Source organism: Micromesistius poutassou, assembly GCF_964030765.1.
Source record: "Micromesistius poutassou genome assembly, chromosome: 21".
In the NCBI taxonomy this organism is placed as follows: domain Eukaryota; kingdom Metazoa; phylum Chordata; class Actinopteri; order Gadiformes; family Gadidae; genus Micromesistius; species Micromesistius poutassou.
In genome coordinates this window covers 11,273,078-11,290,917 of record NC_140291.1, presented here as the reverse complement: position 1 = coordinate 11,290,917, position 17,840 = coordinate 11,273,078, and the positions used below count along the sequence as shown (strand labels likewise).

The window sequence follows — 17,840 nt, the reverse complement described above, 5'->3', positions numbered from 1 at the left end:
AATGCTTGCACTGCACATGCAGTTAGTTCATTTTGACGAAATACATCACCAAACCAAAAATCACACTCATGCCTCCACACCATTCTGATGGCCAAATCCAGAACTCAAGCACTAGCAATCCCCAGTGTTGATTGGAAACCTTCACAGACACTTTCTAAAAACTTCGGTGTCCAGCAGGATGCTCGTGTTTACGAGTTATGGCCGAGTTTGTGTTAGTCTATTACGCCCGTACAAATCCTCGCCTCCGGTGACTTGATTGGTCGAAACAAAATAAAGAGAAACGCCCCTTTCACCCAGATTTGAGCAAGTCTGCTATTCTACTTTAGATTACTAATCTAAAGTCTGATTTGTGCGATTAGGGAACCCCTGATCCAGAACAGGAAACGAAAAAAGGGGACAGGAAGTGTATGTGTGCGAGGAGGAGGAGAAGGAGGAGGGGGGGGGCGGGGCTACTGGGTGGAGTTTAGACACACCTGGCCCTTACCTTTGTAGTTGGCCATGCCCAAATTCTTCAAGGGCAAGAGAATAGAAAGAAGAGAGTCTTACAGACATAAAGGAGGACGAAGGGGGAAAATAAACACAACACAAAAACATACGGATCAGTGGAAAAAAAACCAACGAAAATAGAGGAAAGAAAAAAGTGTGTAAGAGACTAACAGGAAGAGGGGAGGAGAGAAACAAAGAAGGGGTGTATCAATGATAACGTGGATGTATGGAGGTGAAAGGAAGGGGGGGAGGAGGAGGCCAGCACGGTCCAATTACCTGCTTGGAACCCGGCTTTGGGTTTCTTCGGGGGAGTGGCCTCTCCGGCCGGCTTGGGCTCCGAGAAGGAGGCGGTCCTGGTGTTAGCCGGGGTCTATAGCACCAGAGACACAGATATTAGCACAACGATGACGTATCTCTGTGTATCGTGCATGTTATAAGAGTGACCAAACATGACAATTACTACTGCTGTAACACAGGTGCTACCAAACGTTCTGAAACATCCATTAACATCCACATTTGCCTCAAACAATGTTAGGCTTACAGCCCATGTCAATAGTTGTGAAATTATGTTCTTGTTGTTCTTTTAATTGTTTGTTACTCTGACCGTTCTGTTCTGTTTATTCTGTAATATTGTGGAAAGGATGTTAGTGAATGATTCAGAGCATGACGCATTTTAAATGGCATCACTTTTGGTCTTTTCTTAAAACAATTGTAGCTGAAAATAAACACAGCCAAATTACAACCAATAGCTTCAGCCATTGAGGGCAAAAATAGGCCCAATGATTTTTTGATTTTTTGATTTTTTTTAGTTTTACAAATCAAGAGTAGGCCTGATTTGACTAATTGGCTTTCCTTCTGCCCTTGTAGTCCAAGACATGCTGCCCACCAGCTTTCAAAGTACAATGCTGCCACTGGTGGATTTGTATCAATTTTATTCACATAATTATCCCTCCCTGCTATTTTGTAGTTCACCAAAACACCCTGAAACAACTTGATTCTCACATACTTATGCCACCATACGCCACTAACATCGCAAGGAGGCCAATGGCAACCAAGCGCGCAGTCCTTCCTCTCTCACTTTAAAAACCACCAGCCACCACTGGTACAAGTTAAGCATTTATACAGAGACCCCTTTAAGTAATTAAGGAAGAGGTAGAAGTTTTGCTCAAGAGGTCAACTCTAGGTGCGCATGAGACACCTTCCCCTACGCAGGTGATACCATTATCTGATTTTTAGTCACTAGTTTAAATAGTCTAATAGACTCAATGACGCTGCATTGTGTGTGGTTGGTGGTTAGTCGCACTGATGTGTCCTAAAAGTTGTTTGCCAGCGAACAAACCAATCACCTAGAGTCTAGACCCTCACCCTCAATGTTCTCACACAAAACATAGATAAAATGGGTATAGCGTTTACAGCGTTCTGGTGGATTCAACATTTGCAAAGCAACAAACAGTGTTTGAAGCTCAATTAGAAAACTATCAATGAAAAAATACTAAGGGTATGAAAAGAGTTACTTTTGAACACAGAACCAAAACTGTGCTCAAAAGCATGCTAGGTAGACACTAGGGCTGGGCGATTAATCGAATTTTGATCGCGATTTCGATTTCAGAGTGAAACGATCACCAAACTAATATAATAGAGTTGAAACGATTTTAATATATATATATATATATATATATTTTTTTTTTTTTTTAAATAGAAATTGCAGAACAGCTGGATTCATATCTGGACTTTATTTTCTATTTGACCATTCTGTGTATATTTTTAAGGGGAAATTTCGAAGTTCTCATTTACAAAGTGTTTTTTTTGGAGAGAAATTATGAATAAATGCATCATGTTTTCAAACTCAAAAATAATCGTTTGAATAATCGAGATTTCAATATTGACCAAAATAATCGTGATTATGATTTTTTCCATAATCGAGCAGCCCTAGTAGACACTACAGCAGCACTATACTACGTGCTCTTTGACAGAATTGGTACAAAGAAGAATCACGTTGTGTAAACGTTGTGGTTTCTCTGTTAAACTTAACCAATCTCAACCAAACTTAAGGTAGCTAGTGTAAACGTGCTAGTTCAAGTGTTAATCTTAACCAAACGTAGCCCAATTTCAGGTAACTAGTGTAAACAAGTTGGTTTTCCAGTGGAGACGTGGTGCTAACTGGACATACCACTGCGTTGCTGCTGGCATTGAGAAGGAAGTTGGCGGTGTGGGCGTCCATCGGGGGCTGGTTAGGGATTGGTCGGTGGCCCATCGCCATGCCAACGATGGCCGTCATGTGGGTCTCCGTTCCGAAAACATGGATGGGGATTCCGGTCGTTTTTCCTAAAACATTTAAAACATACAATAAGCGTACATTTAAAACCCTTTTTTGTTAAAATAGCAATTCCATGGGAAATTTCCAAAAGAGCAAAACTCAAAAAATTGTATAAATACAACAAGCACTGCAATGAAATACATTATTAATATATGGTATTGATTTCATGGTAATAAAAAGATACTTCTTGCTAAATTATTTTCCCTCCCAAATATAGCTGGGAACTCTGTGGGACAGCCTGTGCCGAGAGGCCATAACAGCAGCAGCACATCATCATCACATCACATTTTCCTCACCCACTTCCCCCATCACCCTCAGGCCCTCCTGATAGTTCGGTCCGCCGCGACGCACAAAGATGGTGACCTCGTGTTCTTTCAGGGGCCCCTGGTAGTCCTTGATGGCCCTGACGATCCCCTGAGGACCCCAGAACCCCACGTTACTTACTTCATGTCTCGAGAGGACCAGCACACCCACAAACGTAATGGAAACAATGCGTCTCATTTGAAACTACTCCCAAAATACGCCCGTTTTTGCAAACGGATATACAAATAAAAGGACATACATTACAGATGAAGATGTCCAATATGTACAAAAAGAATAATGCATACAAATATATATATTATATGCATCAGCATATATGATGGGCTGCGATTCAAATTTCAGCCAAACAGTTATAGAGTAAAAGCATATGCACTACCACCAAGCACCATCTTTAATATAAACATTTGTTTAATAATTCCCTAACTTTCCATCGGGATTAATAAAGTACGTCTTATCTTATCATAAAAAGAATATTGGTATCAGATATTCATAATTCATAATGGATTGATAGTCATTGAACAACACATTTGAACCTAGTTTCAAACCATGACCCAATACCAGTGCTGGCGCGTCCATATCCCCAGTAAACATGTTGTTTCACAAACACAAAGGGCAGGCCAAAGAAAACCAACCACTATCCTCCAACACGGTACATCCTTACATAACCGTTATGTAACCTAGCATGCCTGGTTAAATATAGCATTTACGTGTGAAGTGTCCCGCACAAACAAGTGCTGGAAGGACTCACTTTAAAGGTGGCGGCCACGTTGGTGAAGTTGGCAATGCTTCCACCAATGATGAGGACCTTTCCTGTAAGGACAACAGAGGAGGCCGCGTTAGAGTAAGACCAAGACTGGTGGTAACCAGACAACGAGAAGGGTTTCACGTCTCATATCGGCACTCGACACAAACAACAAGAATCCTTTTGTTTTAACGGAGCAAAGCAGAGAGCGTGAATGTAGCACGTCTTTATTGTTTTCATTCGTTCAAGTCTACCTTGAACCACCTACCAAAATACATTTTCGCATCAGTCCCGTGGAAACCAATTTAGAACAACTGGTTAGAACAGGACCAACAGAAGGCTATTTGTACACATCCAGTACTGTGATGCGTGTGCGTGTGTGTGTGTGTGTGTGTGTGTGCGCATGTGCGTGTGTGCAAGAGTCCTGTATCTCAATGCAATGTATGTTGCTTTGTGTTGCTATGTATGGATACAAGCACCCGATACAAGCATCCGATACAAGCAACCGTTTGTGTAACTCTACACACCAAGGCCGGTCAGCATCTGAGGAGGCCATTGTTGGCAACGCGTGCTTGGTTGAAAAAAAAAATAAACTGAATGAGAGTTTAAAAGCTCAGGGGCAAGGAAACAGAGACAAGGCTCCTAGTGAAGGAGACTAGTCGAGGTGGAGAGGCTCCTCTATGGAACCCCTCTTCCCAGCATGCATCAGGCAGAGATACAGCCTCTTTCACCAAGTTCAAAATAAACAAAAAACTGAAACACAAATCAAAACTGCCACCCGAGGCCCCGCCCACCTTGCGGGTGCTTCTCCCGTGTGATGAGCGACAGGATGGTCTTGGCGTAGTCGTAGGTCTGCTGCTCACTGGGAGCGCCCGAGTACTCCCCGTAGTTGGCCAGCTCGTCCACGCCGCCCAGGTCACAGATGGTGTCACTGAGGGGTCACACACAGACACACACGGGAGTCACGGCAGGCCATGGTCCACGAAAGACGGCAACGTGAAACAGTAGATAAGACGGCTCTTGCTCCTCCTGTTTGGTGTTTGGCTGCTAGAGGTGAGACGCTGCATGCTGATTGGCCGCTCGAGGTGAGACACATGAGGCACATGGGAGTTTGTATTTGTTTATAATATTATATTATATACTTATAATATTTTTTAATGCCTCTTTTTTGGGACCTCAGGCTTACCCGAGCCACAAATATCCCAGCATGCTTCGTGCTGCAGTATGGCCCCATGTCATAGACAATGAGTGTTCTCCTGCAGCTATGATAGGGACTCCCTTCTTCCAAAAGGGTTTCTTTGTCATCCTTCTTTAATGATCCATGGGTTCAGGTTAAATAATTAGTGAAACTCATCATTTGGGAATGTGGGCCAGTGGAGGTCGGTCACACACACACACACACACACACACACACACACACACACACACACACACACACACACACACACACACACACTTTTTTGCAGTCATTTCAGGATGAGCATACAAATATTAGCACTTCTGTCGCTACCTGTAGACCACTGAGGCTCCGCCCCCCGCCACCATAGTCCAGATCCTCCCGCGGGGGTTCAGCAGGGTCAGCTTCAGGCTGGCGCCGCTCTTGGCGTCCAGGTCAGCGATGTAGGCCTCCTGTAGAGCACCAAACACACCAACAACACAACGATGTTAGTGGCTCTAGCTCCACCTCGAACTGAAGGACACACATGCGCACATGACAGGAGGAAAAAGAGAGTGGAAAAAGACGCTGTGTTTGGCTGACTGGACACTTCATTTGTTCTACTCATTTCCTAAATCTCCACACACACCCAACTCCTCTCTTGTACCCGCTGTTCCAATACGTAGTGGCTAGTGAGCTAAAGAAGCGGCCACTGAAGCATCTTCAGACAAGAGGATACATCAGCGTATCCTGCACAGGAAGTGCTTAGACAATGCCTTGACGTTGTTAGACATAAACCCAGGTAGCCCATCTCAAGGTAGTGATAGGCCCAGATCATACCAGCACCAACACCATTGCCTAATTGCCTAAGACATTCCATAACATAACAGTGGCGCCTCTTATACAAATAGTTCCCTTGCAGCTCAATGCCAAGGCAAAACTTAAGCAGCTCAGTCATTTGTATTTAGGGAAAATTGATCAGCCAAACTGAACACAGTCTGCCATCTAAATACAAAAAAAACCTAGAATAAGGCCTGTAATGCCGCTTTCGTAAATGTATCAATAATTGACATTATTTTAGGGGACAGCTCGCGATTATTTATATTTCGATTCCCAAATTAAGTATACTTTGTAAATCTAGTGTAAAATAAACATAGTTAACTAGAGACTAGAGACTCTGCTAACAGCTAGCGTTAGCAGAGACTCCAGTAACAACCAGCCACAGTGTCTGAGCGTCAGTGCGGTACCTCTGGATAGGCCTCTCGGCCAAACGGTGGGGGGAACTCCACGTCTCCCCACTTGGCCTTGCAGATGTAGTCGGCCGTCGCGTCGATTTTAGCAGCCATGTCCAAGACGTACACCCCGTCTCCAGTCACCACTGGCAAGAGGCGGAAAAAATATGTTTCCCATTACTTGGTGATCGTCTGTTGGTCAATTCTTCACCCACATCCACATTTGTTTAAAATAAATACTTGAAGGAGGCAATGATATTATGAAAATGAACACATTAGTTACAGGTAATTCATAACCAATTTATTTGACAACAATGTACAATTCCCATCTGTCCAATTTCAATGCAAAACTTGATCTTGAAAATGACCATTTGACGGTCTGGACATCCGGAAGGTTCTGACTCTTACCGAGTGGGTTGATCTCCAGGTAGGTGAAGTACAGGTCTTCATAGAGGTTGAATAGGCCCACGATGAAACTAGCCAGCACTCTAGGAGGCAACACAACAAGTTTGGGTTAGAAGATGCATAAATAAATCGGAACTTTGGGTTAGAAGAGAAGACCAGAAATCAAAATCAATCCAGAAGTTTGGTTTAAAAAAGTCCCAGAGACTCTGCTCTACCACCACTCCTGTCCAAGGAGTTAGCATCAACCAGAGACCATAAGTCACCCTAACCCCACCACCCAGAGACCATAACACACCCCACCATATATAGAACTTAACAAACCTCACAGGTACCATAGCTCCACTGTACACACATAATATGATCTACCTGCCAACCTCCTCTCCCATCTCTTGCCAACACAGTGTCTCCAATAAACGCTACGATACCAACACCTAGCCACCTTCCACACCCCCCAGGTAGGCCAAAAGACAAAATGGAGCCACAGTACAAAACAACCCTGGACTTCCTTGGTAGGGAACAGGGAGTGAAAGTGGGGAATGTCAACTAGAAATAAGAGTAACCCTATCCATTTTGGAAGAGGTCAGTGTGTTGTTGTAGCAGAAGCCTAGAAGGAAAAGGCAATTCATTTGAAGACATTGGCTTAGCACTCCCACTACAGCTAACTACAGAGTGGCTACAAACAGAAGGCAGGTGTTGCAGATTGGAGATGGCTAAGGGATGGGGCCATGGAGCTACAACTAGAAATATGACCTCCTGCTATGAGGGCCATGAGAAAAACAAAAAGGTCCCTAGACCTCTTAAACTTTGTGTTCAGCGAATTTTCCAACATCTAGATTTTAAATTCATAGGTGAAGCCCTCTAGTATTTTTGACCCAACGACAGACATGTAGGCATCTGAACATAGCCTTTACGGAATTGAGTTGGGACGGTTGATTCTCTTATTATTTCGCTGTAGAAAATGAATAACAAATTGAGTAACATTCCCAATTCCACAAACATCTAGAATAAAAAAAACTGGATAATCTTAAGAGTGTCACCTTAAAACATTGAGGTGCAGGGTAGTGTGAGGCAGCGAGAATGTCCCTAGCCAAAATACCCTGGGTTCGATCCCCTAATGTCCAAAGGCTAGCCTGTAGGCATCCTTGTGCGATATGCCCCTTTACCCCCCTAATGCTCCTCAATGACATGTACCCAACAGCGGGAATAATAAACTAACCCTATACAACAGTAACATTTGAGGCGAGACATCACATGGGCGTACCCTTTCTTCTCGTCGCTGACGTGCACGAGGAGCTTCTCCGTGACCTGCTCCTCGCTGAGCTTGTCGCCCACGGCGACCAACAGACGCTGGGCCTTGGCGTCCACGTCGCCGACCTCCACGCCGCCCTCGTGGTGGAAGAGAATGTAGTCGCCCTCCCGCGCCGCGTACACACACACGTAGAACTCGTCGCTCTGAACACGAACGCACACACACACACACACACACACACACACACACACACACACACACACACACACACACACACACACACACACACACACACACACACACACACACACACACACACACACACACACACACACACTAATTAAGAATAAAGCCCTCTCAACCACACACTAACATGAATGTTACGTAACCTACAGACAAAGTTATATACGAGAATATAAATCTGTCTGTCAATTTTTTTAATTGATGACCCATTGATTTTTTAGAATTGATGACCCATAGTTTTTTTCAAATTGAAATAATCTTTAGATATTAAAATATCTATAAATAATTATACAAAATGTTACCATGATATATATTTTCTTACTATGTAAAATCGAATGATAAACAAACAATTCTTTGAGTCAATGGCGAGTGTGTGTTCCTCACCTGGGCGTGTTCCACAAACGGCTCTATCAGAAAGTTCTTCAGCACACCTTTGGCCTTGGCAACCTGGAGAAAAAACAGTAAGAACACTATAGAAATGCTGAGCGACCACAGGAATGTTTGCCCAACCTGATATAAGGGCTACTGGCTGACAAGAGAATAATAAATGTGCTGCGTCATATATTTATCTGGCCTCCTCTTCATGTCTTGGGCACACTTAATAACACCTATAGCATTCAGTAGTCGAGTGGATGACCCGCAATGCATCACTGTGGTACCTAGAATTGGCCTTGTTTGGCCTTGTGTTTAGGAGCTAAATTGATATCTGATGTGATATCTCGATGCAGAGAGCGGTTCTTTGTTGAAACAGGCAGGAAAGGTTGTATGAGAGATGTAGACAAACATTCTTGTCTGGACAGAATCTCCCACATTGACAAGACACATGCCAAGTTCATAGTGAACCAGTCGTACAACAATATAAAGCAAGGGGGAGTCCTATGCAAATTTATCTGAAACATTTCAGTTCCGACTTTTGATACAGTCGATGATTCCTTGTAATATATTTACCAAACATAATATGCCACATTATCCAAAGCAATGTAAGCCTGTACACCAAGTCAACGAATATATTTGGAAGTATAAGTACAAGTTGAAAAAAAAAAAGTCTGTCGAAAACGTCTGCGCAAATGACTCAAAGGTAAACATGCAGCCCACACAATGGAGACGCTTTAGTGTCATTTTCTAATCTGCATGCATAGCATAAGATTTACTATATGTCCACGACAGCAGAGGCTATGTCAACAATGTGTACGATAGCAGAGGTGCCCAAAGGCATCCACATAGAGTATGTCACTCTGGGTATGTCAAAATTTGTACAGCCCTTAATCACAGTTACAATTTCAAAGGGCTCACATTACACGACAACCCAAAACAAAGAGGGAGACCTCCTTCCAGGGATGGTTAGAGAGGGTGACGACATACAGTTTATGGGCAGACATATAATGCTCACAAAGAACAAAGTAGGTGATTTAGGATTAGGTATGAGAAACCATAGATTAGTTATAAAGGAGGGATATTTGTATTAAATAACAAATAAATAAATAAATAAATAGAAAAAAACCTCAACCTCCCGAAGAAGAGGGATGGAGAGAGGGCTATAATTGAAAACAGAAAAATGTCATGCAAAGTTATGTCATGACTAGGGATGGGTCAGAATATTCGATTATTCGTTCCCGAGGGTCAAAGCCGATTTTTAACATTTGGACCGTTAACATTTTTTCCCATTCAAATAAACAAGAATTAACGGACAGAACTAATGTTGGTTCTGTAGCACTATTAGTTTTTTTTTATTATTATTAATCATGTACAGAAGTTTTTTTTTTTTGCATTTAAGATATTAAGTGATTTCTTGCCGATGATCCATGGCTGCCCTTTGTGAATGTCGGCACACATCGAATAATCGATTATTCGTTCACACCACCCACTGATTATTCAACCATGAAAAATTTGAGTTATTCACATCCCTAGTCATGACAAACAGGAAACATGAAATGAGGACCAACACTAGCGTGTGTGAAACATTAGAGTCAGGTTACTCGTTTCCCCCCTTGGGGACCAGAATAGATCTCCCTGACATTGGCAGGGCCTCTACCTCTGACCCCTGCTCAGCTAAACATACCACCAGTCTCTGGTAGCCCAGGAGCTAGCATGATACCTCACTCAGCAGAAGGCCTAGGTACTGGGGTGGACTACACCTCAACAAGGCCGCCTGGGCGGCTTTTCCATTACATGAGCGGCAGAGCTAGAACCCGAGACTGGTGCTCCTTCAGAGTTCAGAGCACAGCCCTGGTTTGCATTTCCATTATTTGGGACAGTGTGGTAGAAGGCCATTTTGTCTTAGTCACGGTCAAACCAGTTATAACGCCAAACAAATCAAACGAGTAACTGAGCTGTGAGTACAGCTTAGATGAGACTGGAGAGTTTGCCTCTTGGCCTGGCTGGCGAGCAGGAACTAACTGGCGACAGAAGTTCGAGGGGCGTCACCCTTGACCAATGCTAATGGAACAGAATTACTTAACCCTCATAATTGAATCGATGTAACGCATTCAGTCCCAACCTCACTTGACCGGACAGAACTGTGAAACACAGCAAGACCAGACCTAGCCGAGTTGGGACAGACGCAAAATATGTGTGTCGTGCTACAAATATGAAGTTCTAGGTTTAGGTTCCAATAGAACTGACATTTATTTGAGCATGTCCATTACATTTTCCGTTACCACTTGAGTGTGGAACTCTAAAGGAACACAGACATAAACGGGAGGGCAGACAAAAATAAGATCAAATACCATGTTTGATCAGACACACAATGCAGGGAGCTTTGGACGGAAACAAATACTTCTGATACAATGGGGTACTATGTTGAGCATTGCTAGTCATTTATAAAAACACATACCCATCATTTCCTCTTATTATTTTAATGCTGTGGTGCTTAATTTGATGTACACAGATGTTTATGGATTACTTTTGAATTCAAAGAAGAATCAATTGTATTTTCCTAAAACATCTGAAGCAATGTATATCGAGGTACATTTCAAGACAATACAATGACCTACAATATACCTCATATATAAAATATGCAACATTTTGCTATTTGAAATGTGCTTTTAAAACAAGCATTTTTTTAGCGTGGGCAGAGTTTGGACAGACTCCTTGAAATCGCAACTCATTTGTACCTTTTATATAACGTAACCACACTCTAAGGCCCTGTCCACACTAACCCGGTTAAATATAAAAACGCACAGTCGCATTGAAAACGATCTCCGTCCACACTATCGTTTTCATATCGTTTACGGAATGTTTTGCATCCACGTTCACACACTGAAATGATTTTGATAAACAGTTGTCGTCACGGTAACGCGACTCATGCCTACGCCTCTCTGTTTAGATTACAGGTGCGCGATCAGCTGATAGTTGCAGTTGATCAGCTGGCTTATCATTTTCACTCAAGCGAAAATATGGCTCAAACCAAAAGCACAAAGGACCGTTTGAACTGGCGTCTTTAAGTTTTTTTCCCCATCTCTTAAGCACAACAAGTACAGCGCTCGCCTTCGGCGTTGGAGTGACGCATACGTAGTACACAGTATGCCGAGTTGTAACTGAAGAAACACAAGTACGTTGCTCAGATAAATCATCCTTTTCTATTTCACCTGCCATGTTTGTTTAGATGAGCGTCTCGGTCTCGAGCGCAAACTTGCGGCAGTGTCATGGCAACCGAACGTAATCGTTTCTAAAAGCCTCCGTCTACCCTGACCACACTACAACGCAAACCCAGAGTTTTCACATTTATCCACCTCAGCGCCCGTTTTTGAAAAGCATAGTTTTCAGCGTCGGAATTCGCCGTTCTAATGTGGACGGAAGGGCTAAACGGATAAACATTCATGCGTTTGTATATTTACCCGGGTTAGTGTGGACAGGGCCTAACTTTAAGCAGGAAGTTATATGTTTTCCTGAAAGGGTCATCGAAAATAAACTGGAGAAACTGAAAATTGAACTGAACTGAAATTGCTGAAAACAAGCAGAAGTATGATTTGAGCTCACCATGGTCTCCTTCATCAGGCGGGACTTGACCCAGTCCTGTACCCCCTGCAGGTCCAGGTTGATGCCCACCAGGCCCAGCTTCCCCCTGCGCTTGATCAACTGGTCTGGCTTCACCACCAACCTCTGCATCAAGACACAAGACAACATGGAGTCAGAGGAGAACACCAGAGAACCTCATTAGGGTATAAACAGAAGAAACACTGAACAGAACCTCATAGGATAGTAACAAGCATCTTTCAGTAACAGTGCAGAGTCCAGGTGTTCCATACAATAGTTGGAGATACAGAGCTTCTCAGGGCTATTCTAGTCTTGAATGTCAAGCAGTCATAACCAGGATAGGGTTAGGGATCGGGATAGGGATCTCAAAAGAGATAAGGAGAGTTAGTAGATGCTCTGTGCTGCTCTTACCCCTTTCCTGAACCCTTCACTCTGGTGTTAGCTATGTTCTATGCACAAATATATTTTTGCACAGTCGATTATTTTGAAACCATACTAGGCTCACTTCCTTAACCCTACCTGCACCCTAATGACCGGTCTCTGTATTCATTGTCTAACCCCTACCTGCTCCTTACTGACTTGTGTCTCTGTATTCATTGTCTAACCCCTACCTGCTCCTTACTGACTTGTGTCTCTGTATTCATTGTCTAACCCCTACCTGCTCCTTACTGACCTGTCTCTGTATTCATTGTCTAACCCCTACCTGCTCCTTACTGACTTGTGTCTCTGTATTCATTGTCTAACCCCTACCTGCTCCTTACTGACCTGTCTCTGTATTCATTGTCTAACCCCTACCTGCTCCTTACTGACCTGTCTCTGTATTCATTGTCTAACCCCTACCTGCTCCTTAATGACCTGTCTCTGTGTCACTAACCCCTACCCAGAGATGTATAGTAATGAAGTAGAACTACTTCACTACTGTACTTAAGTACTAAAATGCTGTATCTGTACTTTACTGGAGTATTCTTTTTTTTTCCACTTTTACTTCACTACATATTTTTGATGACTTTAATACTTTTACTCCAATACATTTTTCATGTGCTGAATCGTTACTCGTTACAATTATAAAAATGTTATCCCATTGATTTCTGTTGGAAGACTCATTGCTCGTTGGCCGGAAACGGAAAGGGGGGCTGTTTACGTTTGGTTGTAGTCTTTTCGTTCGGTTCTCTGTCTCAACAGTAGGGCTAGAACCGAACGAAAAGACTACAACCAAACGTAAACAGCCCCCCTTTCCATTTCCGGCCAACGAGCAATGAGTCTTCCAACAGAAATCAAAGGGATTTACAAAATGCGATAAAATAGCAACCAAACACGACAGAAACTGTATTTCACTACGATACTTGATTTGGAACATCAACAAACACCACTAACCACTCGGTGAGTTGCACATTTCTGAAAACTAATGTTTAGGGTTGTTTTAAGGACACGTCGCCAGCCATTCTGAAGCAGGCAGGGGCGCTTCTAAATGAGCCAAATACCCGAGACAGGACCAATAGTCAAAATGTCGGAATCAACCACTCTATTTCAACCTAGACAAACCAGAAAGGGGGCTCAATGTTCAAAATACCGGAATTGTCCTTGAACTTACCCATGTTTGTCACTTAGCCGTTTTCTTGGAATACCCCTCTGGCCTTTGAGATGTTTTAGTTGTTTGTTTTTACACTTGTATGTTGCCTTTGACAGCTTTAATACAGCTCTGTATGTATTTCTGTCCTTGTACTGCTGCTACAGCCAAAGGAATTGTGTGTACTTCAGTTTAAATATTTGAGATAATATAAACAATATGATATTCAAACTTTTGACTGCTTTCTTTAATATAAACATAACAATACTTTTACTTTCAGTACTTGAGTAGTACATTTTAAAATAAACTACTTGCAATACTTCAGTACAAAACATTTTGAATACTTACTTGAGTACTTCCACTTAAGGGGGGTGTTTAAAGAACACTTCTACTTCTACTCAAGTCACTTTTTTGATACAGTACTTGTTCCTTTACTTAAGTCTGGGTCTCTAGTACTTTATACATCTCCTCCCCTACCTGCTTCCTAATGACCTGTCTCTGTATTCACTCTCTAACCCCTACCTGCACCTAAGTGACCATGTCTCTATTCACAGTCTCACCCCTACCTCGGTGAGCAGCCAGGGGTGCTCCTGGGTGAGGCGCTCCCAGTCCGTCTCCGTGGTAACGTTGGCATAGCGGAAGCGGTTCTGCACAGCGGCAGCGGTGCAGATGTACTTGTAGAGGAACTCCTTCCCCGTCTGCTCCGAGATGGCCTTGGCGGACATGACAGCGCTGGGTAGCACGAGGGACCTGGAGATAAGAGATCAGTGTGTTTTTAAACACAAGTTGACTCAACCCCTCGCCAGCCCAGCAGTGGGCTTAGCGCACAGGTTAAATTCCGACCTGCCAACATCTCTTTCAACCAACCAGTCGCTCTTCATGGACCTGACACAAAGCCCATCAAAATTTTGGAATTTTACTTATTGTATTTAACATCAGCACAGCAAAGTGTTTGGCAAGAGTATTGCTTGTAAAGGTCAACTACCACAAAAAACCTTGGGACTGTTCTTACAGAACGGAAGTGTGGTATCCAAACATGGGCTGTGTTAGGCTAGCCTTGGTTGGCCTGAACAAATAGCTTAATTGCAGAGTAGATGAGAAGGCCAGGAAGATTTCAATGTGTTGTACTTTGCTGTGGGATTAGACAATTGAGGACGCGGATGGCGGCATTACTGCGGAGACAAAAGACTCTTTGAAATGAGACATTAACCAACAGCACAATTACATATTGGACAGCAAGTCCAGGCCAATGATAAATCTATCAGTGGCCAGCTTTAGGACAATTAGTTTGGACAGGTATTCGGGGGGGCTGATCACTCTATGAAACCCCCAAAAAACAACCTCCAACACAAGGTTAACAAGTATTATTGAGTATACGGGATACTTCCAACCAAATCAGTCATGCAAGTCAGGGTCTGATACCAGTTCCTCTTTCTCTGTACAATTCTGCTTCTTTCAGCAGCCTATAACTGGAGGCCAGGCTAACCAGGTCAGTTCAGTTAAGGCGCGGTGTCGGCTGGATCCCAGCTGGGCAGTTGGAACTGGAAATTGTTGGGAATAATGTACAGTTTTTTCAAGGGACTAGGGTGTAACTACACACATTCAATCCCAAAATGGTTTTGTTTAGTATGAAAAACAGTTAAGTGCATTGATTAAAGGATGTTCTAATTTTTTAATAAATGTCATGTAATATTTAAGCAATCATGTTGTCAAACCAGTCTACTTAAAATATTAAAGGAAATGGAGATTTGAGATTAAGATTATGAGCATTTATCTTTCCATAGAACCGGATACTGTTGCATTGTGTACTTCCATGTCCTGTTGCATAATATTGGGAGGTGCAAGTTCAAATATTTTTATGACACAACCAAACTTCCTTTAGTCAACAAACTATAGCCTTTGTATATACACATATCAAACTTATCCTACAGACAGAGACTCTGACTCTGAAAGATGTACATTTTCTGTTAGACTAAGCAGTAAATCCGATTTTTGAGACTTGACTATGGTTAAATCTTTTGCTCAAAGATTGAATGCCACCACTTATAATAACTGGCTAGGTGGTGGGGTACAAGATATGTGAGCTGTGATCAGCCAAGTACAAGTATTGCTGCATTATAAAATAATACAATGTGTTACATGCATAGACTATAAAATAGGTTGCATCTTACCCAACCTAAGACAATTGTGGTAATATGGCAACAACTTGCCAATTGAGATATGACAATGTTATGAATTCAGAAGAGCAGGTCACGTGATAGGAAGGGTTAGATTTGAGTGCAATTTCAGATACCATCCAGGCTTGATTGTACTACTACTTTAACAGATCCCAATCACTCACACACAGTCGTACTTGCAGTGTTGACATTCCACCTCTGACATTACAGATTGTGCAACCCAGCTGTGCAACCTTATCACTGCCAACAGTCCCCCTCTCACCCAAGTTAATTGCTAATGTGTCTGCCTCACCTCCACTGAAACTTTGAATGTAACGTTACATACATTAAATGACAACTTGTTTAATGTATGTACATCTGTCTCTTACACACACACACACACACACACACACACACACACACACACACACACACACACACACACACACACACACACACACACACACACACACACACACACACACACACACACACACACACACGTTAGGAGGAGTCAGGTTAGCTGTTGTCCTCATCATGCATTGCATCATGCATTCGATTTGAGAGATGGTTTATGAAAGGAACAAACAAAAGGATGGCCACATCCCCACAGAACGAGTAGGGCAGCCAAGCGCTATCCTAGACGTCAACAGCCATTATCCGTCCAGATGTCAAGAGTATTTGGCCGGCAATAATCCATGAAACAAATCCATTGTCTGTGTGCATTTAGCCGTGTAAAATGTCGGACGTTGGGCTCTCCCACTGGCTGACCATCCGCACTGACCTCAGACATAAGTCCAGGGCACTTTACTCATCTTCCCAACTTGAGGACTCCATAGCATCTTCCAAGTTCAGTTAAATACGATACTGCATAATAAACCATGTCAGTAGCCCAGTACCCACACCGTATGGAACGTATTGTGACAAACCTGTAAACCAACATCTTGAATACTTGACAGAAAAAGAGAAAGACCGGTTTGAATCGTCTGAGGAGCCTCCAATGCTGACCAACTAAACCAAGTCTATGAAAGCCCAACTACTCACACATCCTGATGAAATGACTGCAGATGTAATCTATATTAAGGCCAGTATTGGTTTATACTAGTAAACATAACATTGCATACGTTTTTGTTGTGTTGGGAGCCTCGGAGATGGTTAAGTCCAGGGGTTAGGTTAGAGATGGTCAAGTCCAGGGGTGGGGTTAGAGATGGTTAAGTTTAGTCATAAGGTTAGAGATGAGTAAGTACAGGAGTCACGTTAGAGATAGATTGGTCATCAGGTAGAGATGGGTAAGTACAGGAGTCAGGTTAGAGATGGTGTAGTTAAGTCATAAGGGTAGAGATGGTTCAGTTTAGTCATCCGGTTAGAGATGGTTAGGTCCAGGGGTCAGGATAGAGATGGTTTAGTTAAATCATAAGGTTCGAGATGGTTAAGTCCAGGAGTCAGGTTCGAGATGGTTTAGTTAAGTCATCAGGTTAGAGATGGTTCAGTTTAGGTACTAGGTAGGGTGACATAAGATTAAGTTTAAGCATTAGGCTAGGTAAAGTTGCTATTAGTAGAAAAACGTCACAATCAAGCCTAGGCATCAGGGTACAGATGGTCATCTTAAAGTGTTAAATTCGAGATGCATTCACAGTGACGTTAACCCTGTCTCACTGCGATGAGAGGGGATGCTACCATTAGCTTAGCAATGAACTGTGCAGTCAGGCTGGGGAACTTCCCAAGCTCTCGCCTCACAGGAGAAGCAATAGACTGAGAACTGAACAAGTCGTAAAAAGCAATACAAATAAGAAGACATTACCTTGTGTATTAACGTTATCACTTTGGCGAAAATAAGCGATAAGGGTAAATGTGTCGCGTCCTCTTCGCTATCCAGACGCTAATGAAACACGCCAGTGGGTCGCACTCGCACCATAATCTGGCGACCGATGACACGTCCGCCGTGCGAGCCCATTGGCTTCGACGCAAACACGTTCATTGTAAGCCACGCC

At 42.9% G+C, this 17,840-nt stretch overlaps 1 protein-coding gene across 1 annotated transcript in view; it reads right to left on the bottom strand.

The window, feature by feature from the left end:
* LOC311367069 (ATP-citrate synthase-like) overlaps positions 1–17,784 on the bottom strand; it is a 30,401-nt gene extending 12,617 nt beyond the window's left edge. Inside the window, exons 1-13 of the mRNA XM_084485890.1 lie at positions 17,651–17,784; positions 14,260–14,443; positions 12,130–12,252; positions 8,536–8,598; positions 7,921–8,111; positions 6,663–6,742; positions 6,270–6,400; positions 5,377–5,495; positions 4,661–4,797; positions 3,873–3,934; positions 3,100–3,217; positions 2,657–2,811; positions 763–856 (exon numbers count right to left, since the gene is read on the bottom strand). Coding sequence (XP_084342016.1) covers positions 763–856; positions 2,657–2,811; positions 3,100–3,217; positions 3,873–3,934; positions 4,661–4,797; positions 5,377–5,495; positions 6,270–6,400; positions 6,663–6,742; positions 7,921–8,111; positions 8,536–8,598; positions 12,130–12,252; positions 14,260–14,418 — 1,432 coding nt within the window. The 5' untranslated portion in view covers positions 14,419–14,443; positions 17,651–17,784. The remainder of the gene's footprint in view (positions 1–762; positions 857–2,656; positions 2,812–3,099; positions 3,218–3,872; positions 3,935–4,660; positions 4,798–5,376; positions 5,496–6,269; positions 6,401–6,662; positions 6,743–7,920; positions 8,112–8,535; positions 8,599–12,129; positions 12,253–14,259; positions 14,444–17,650) is intronic.
* Positions 17,785–17,840: the final 56 nt, after the last annotated feature.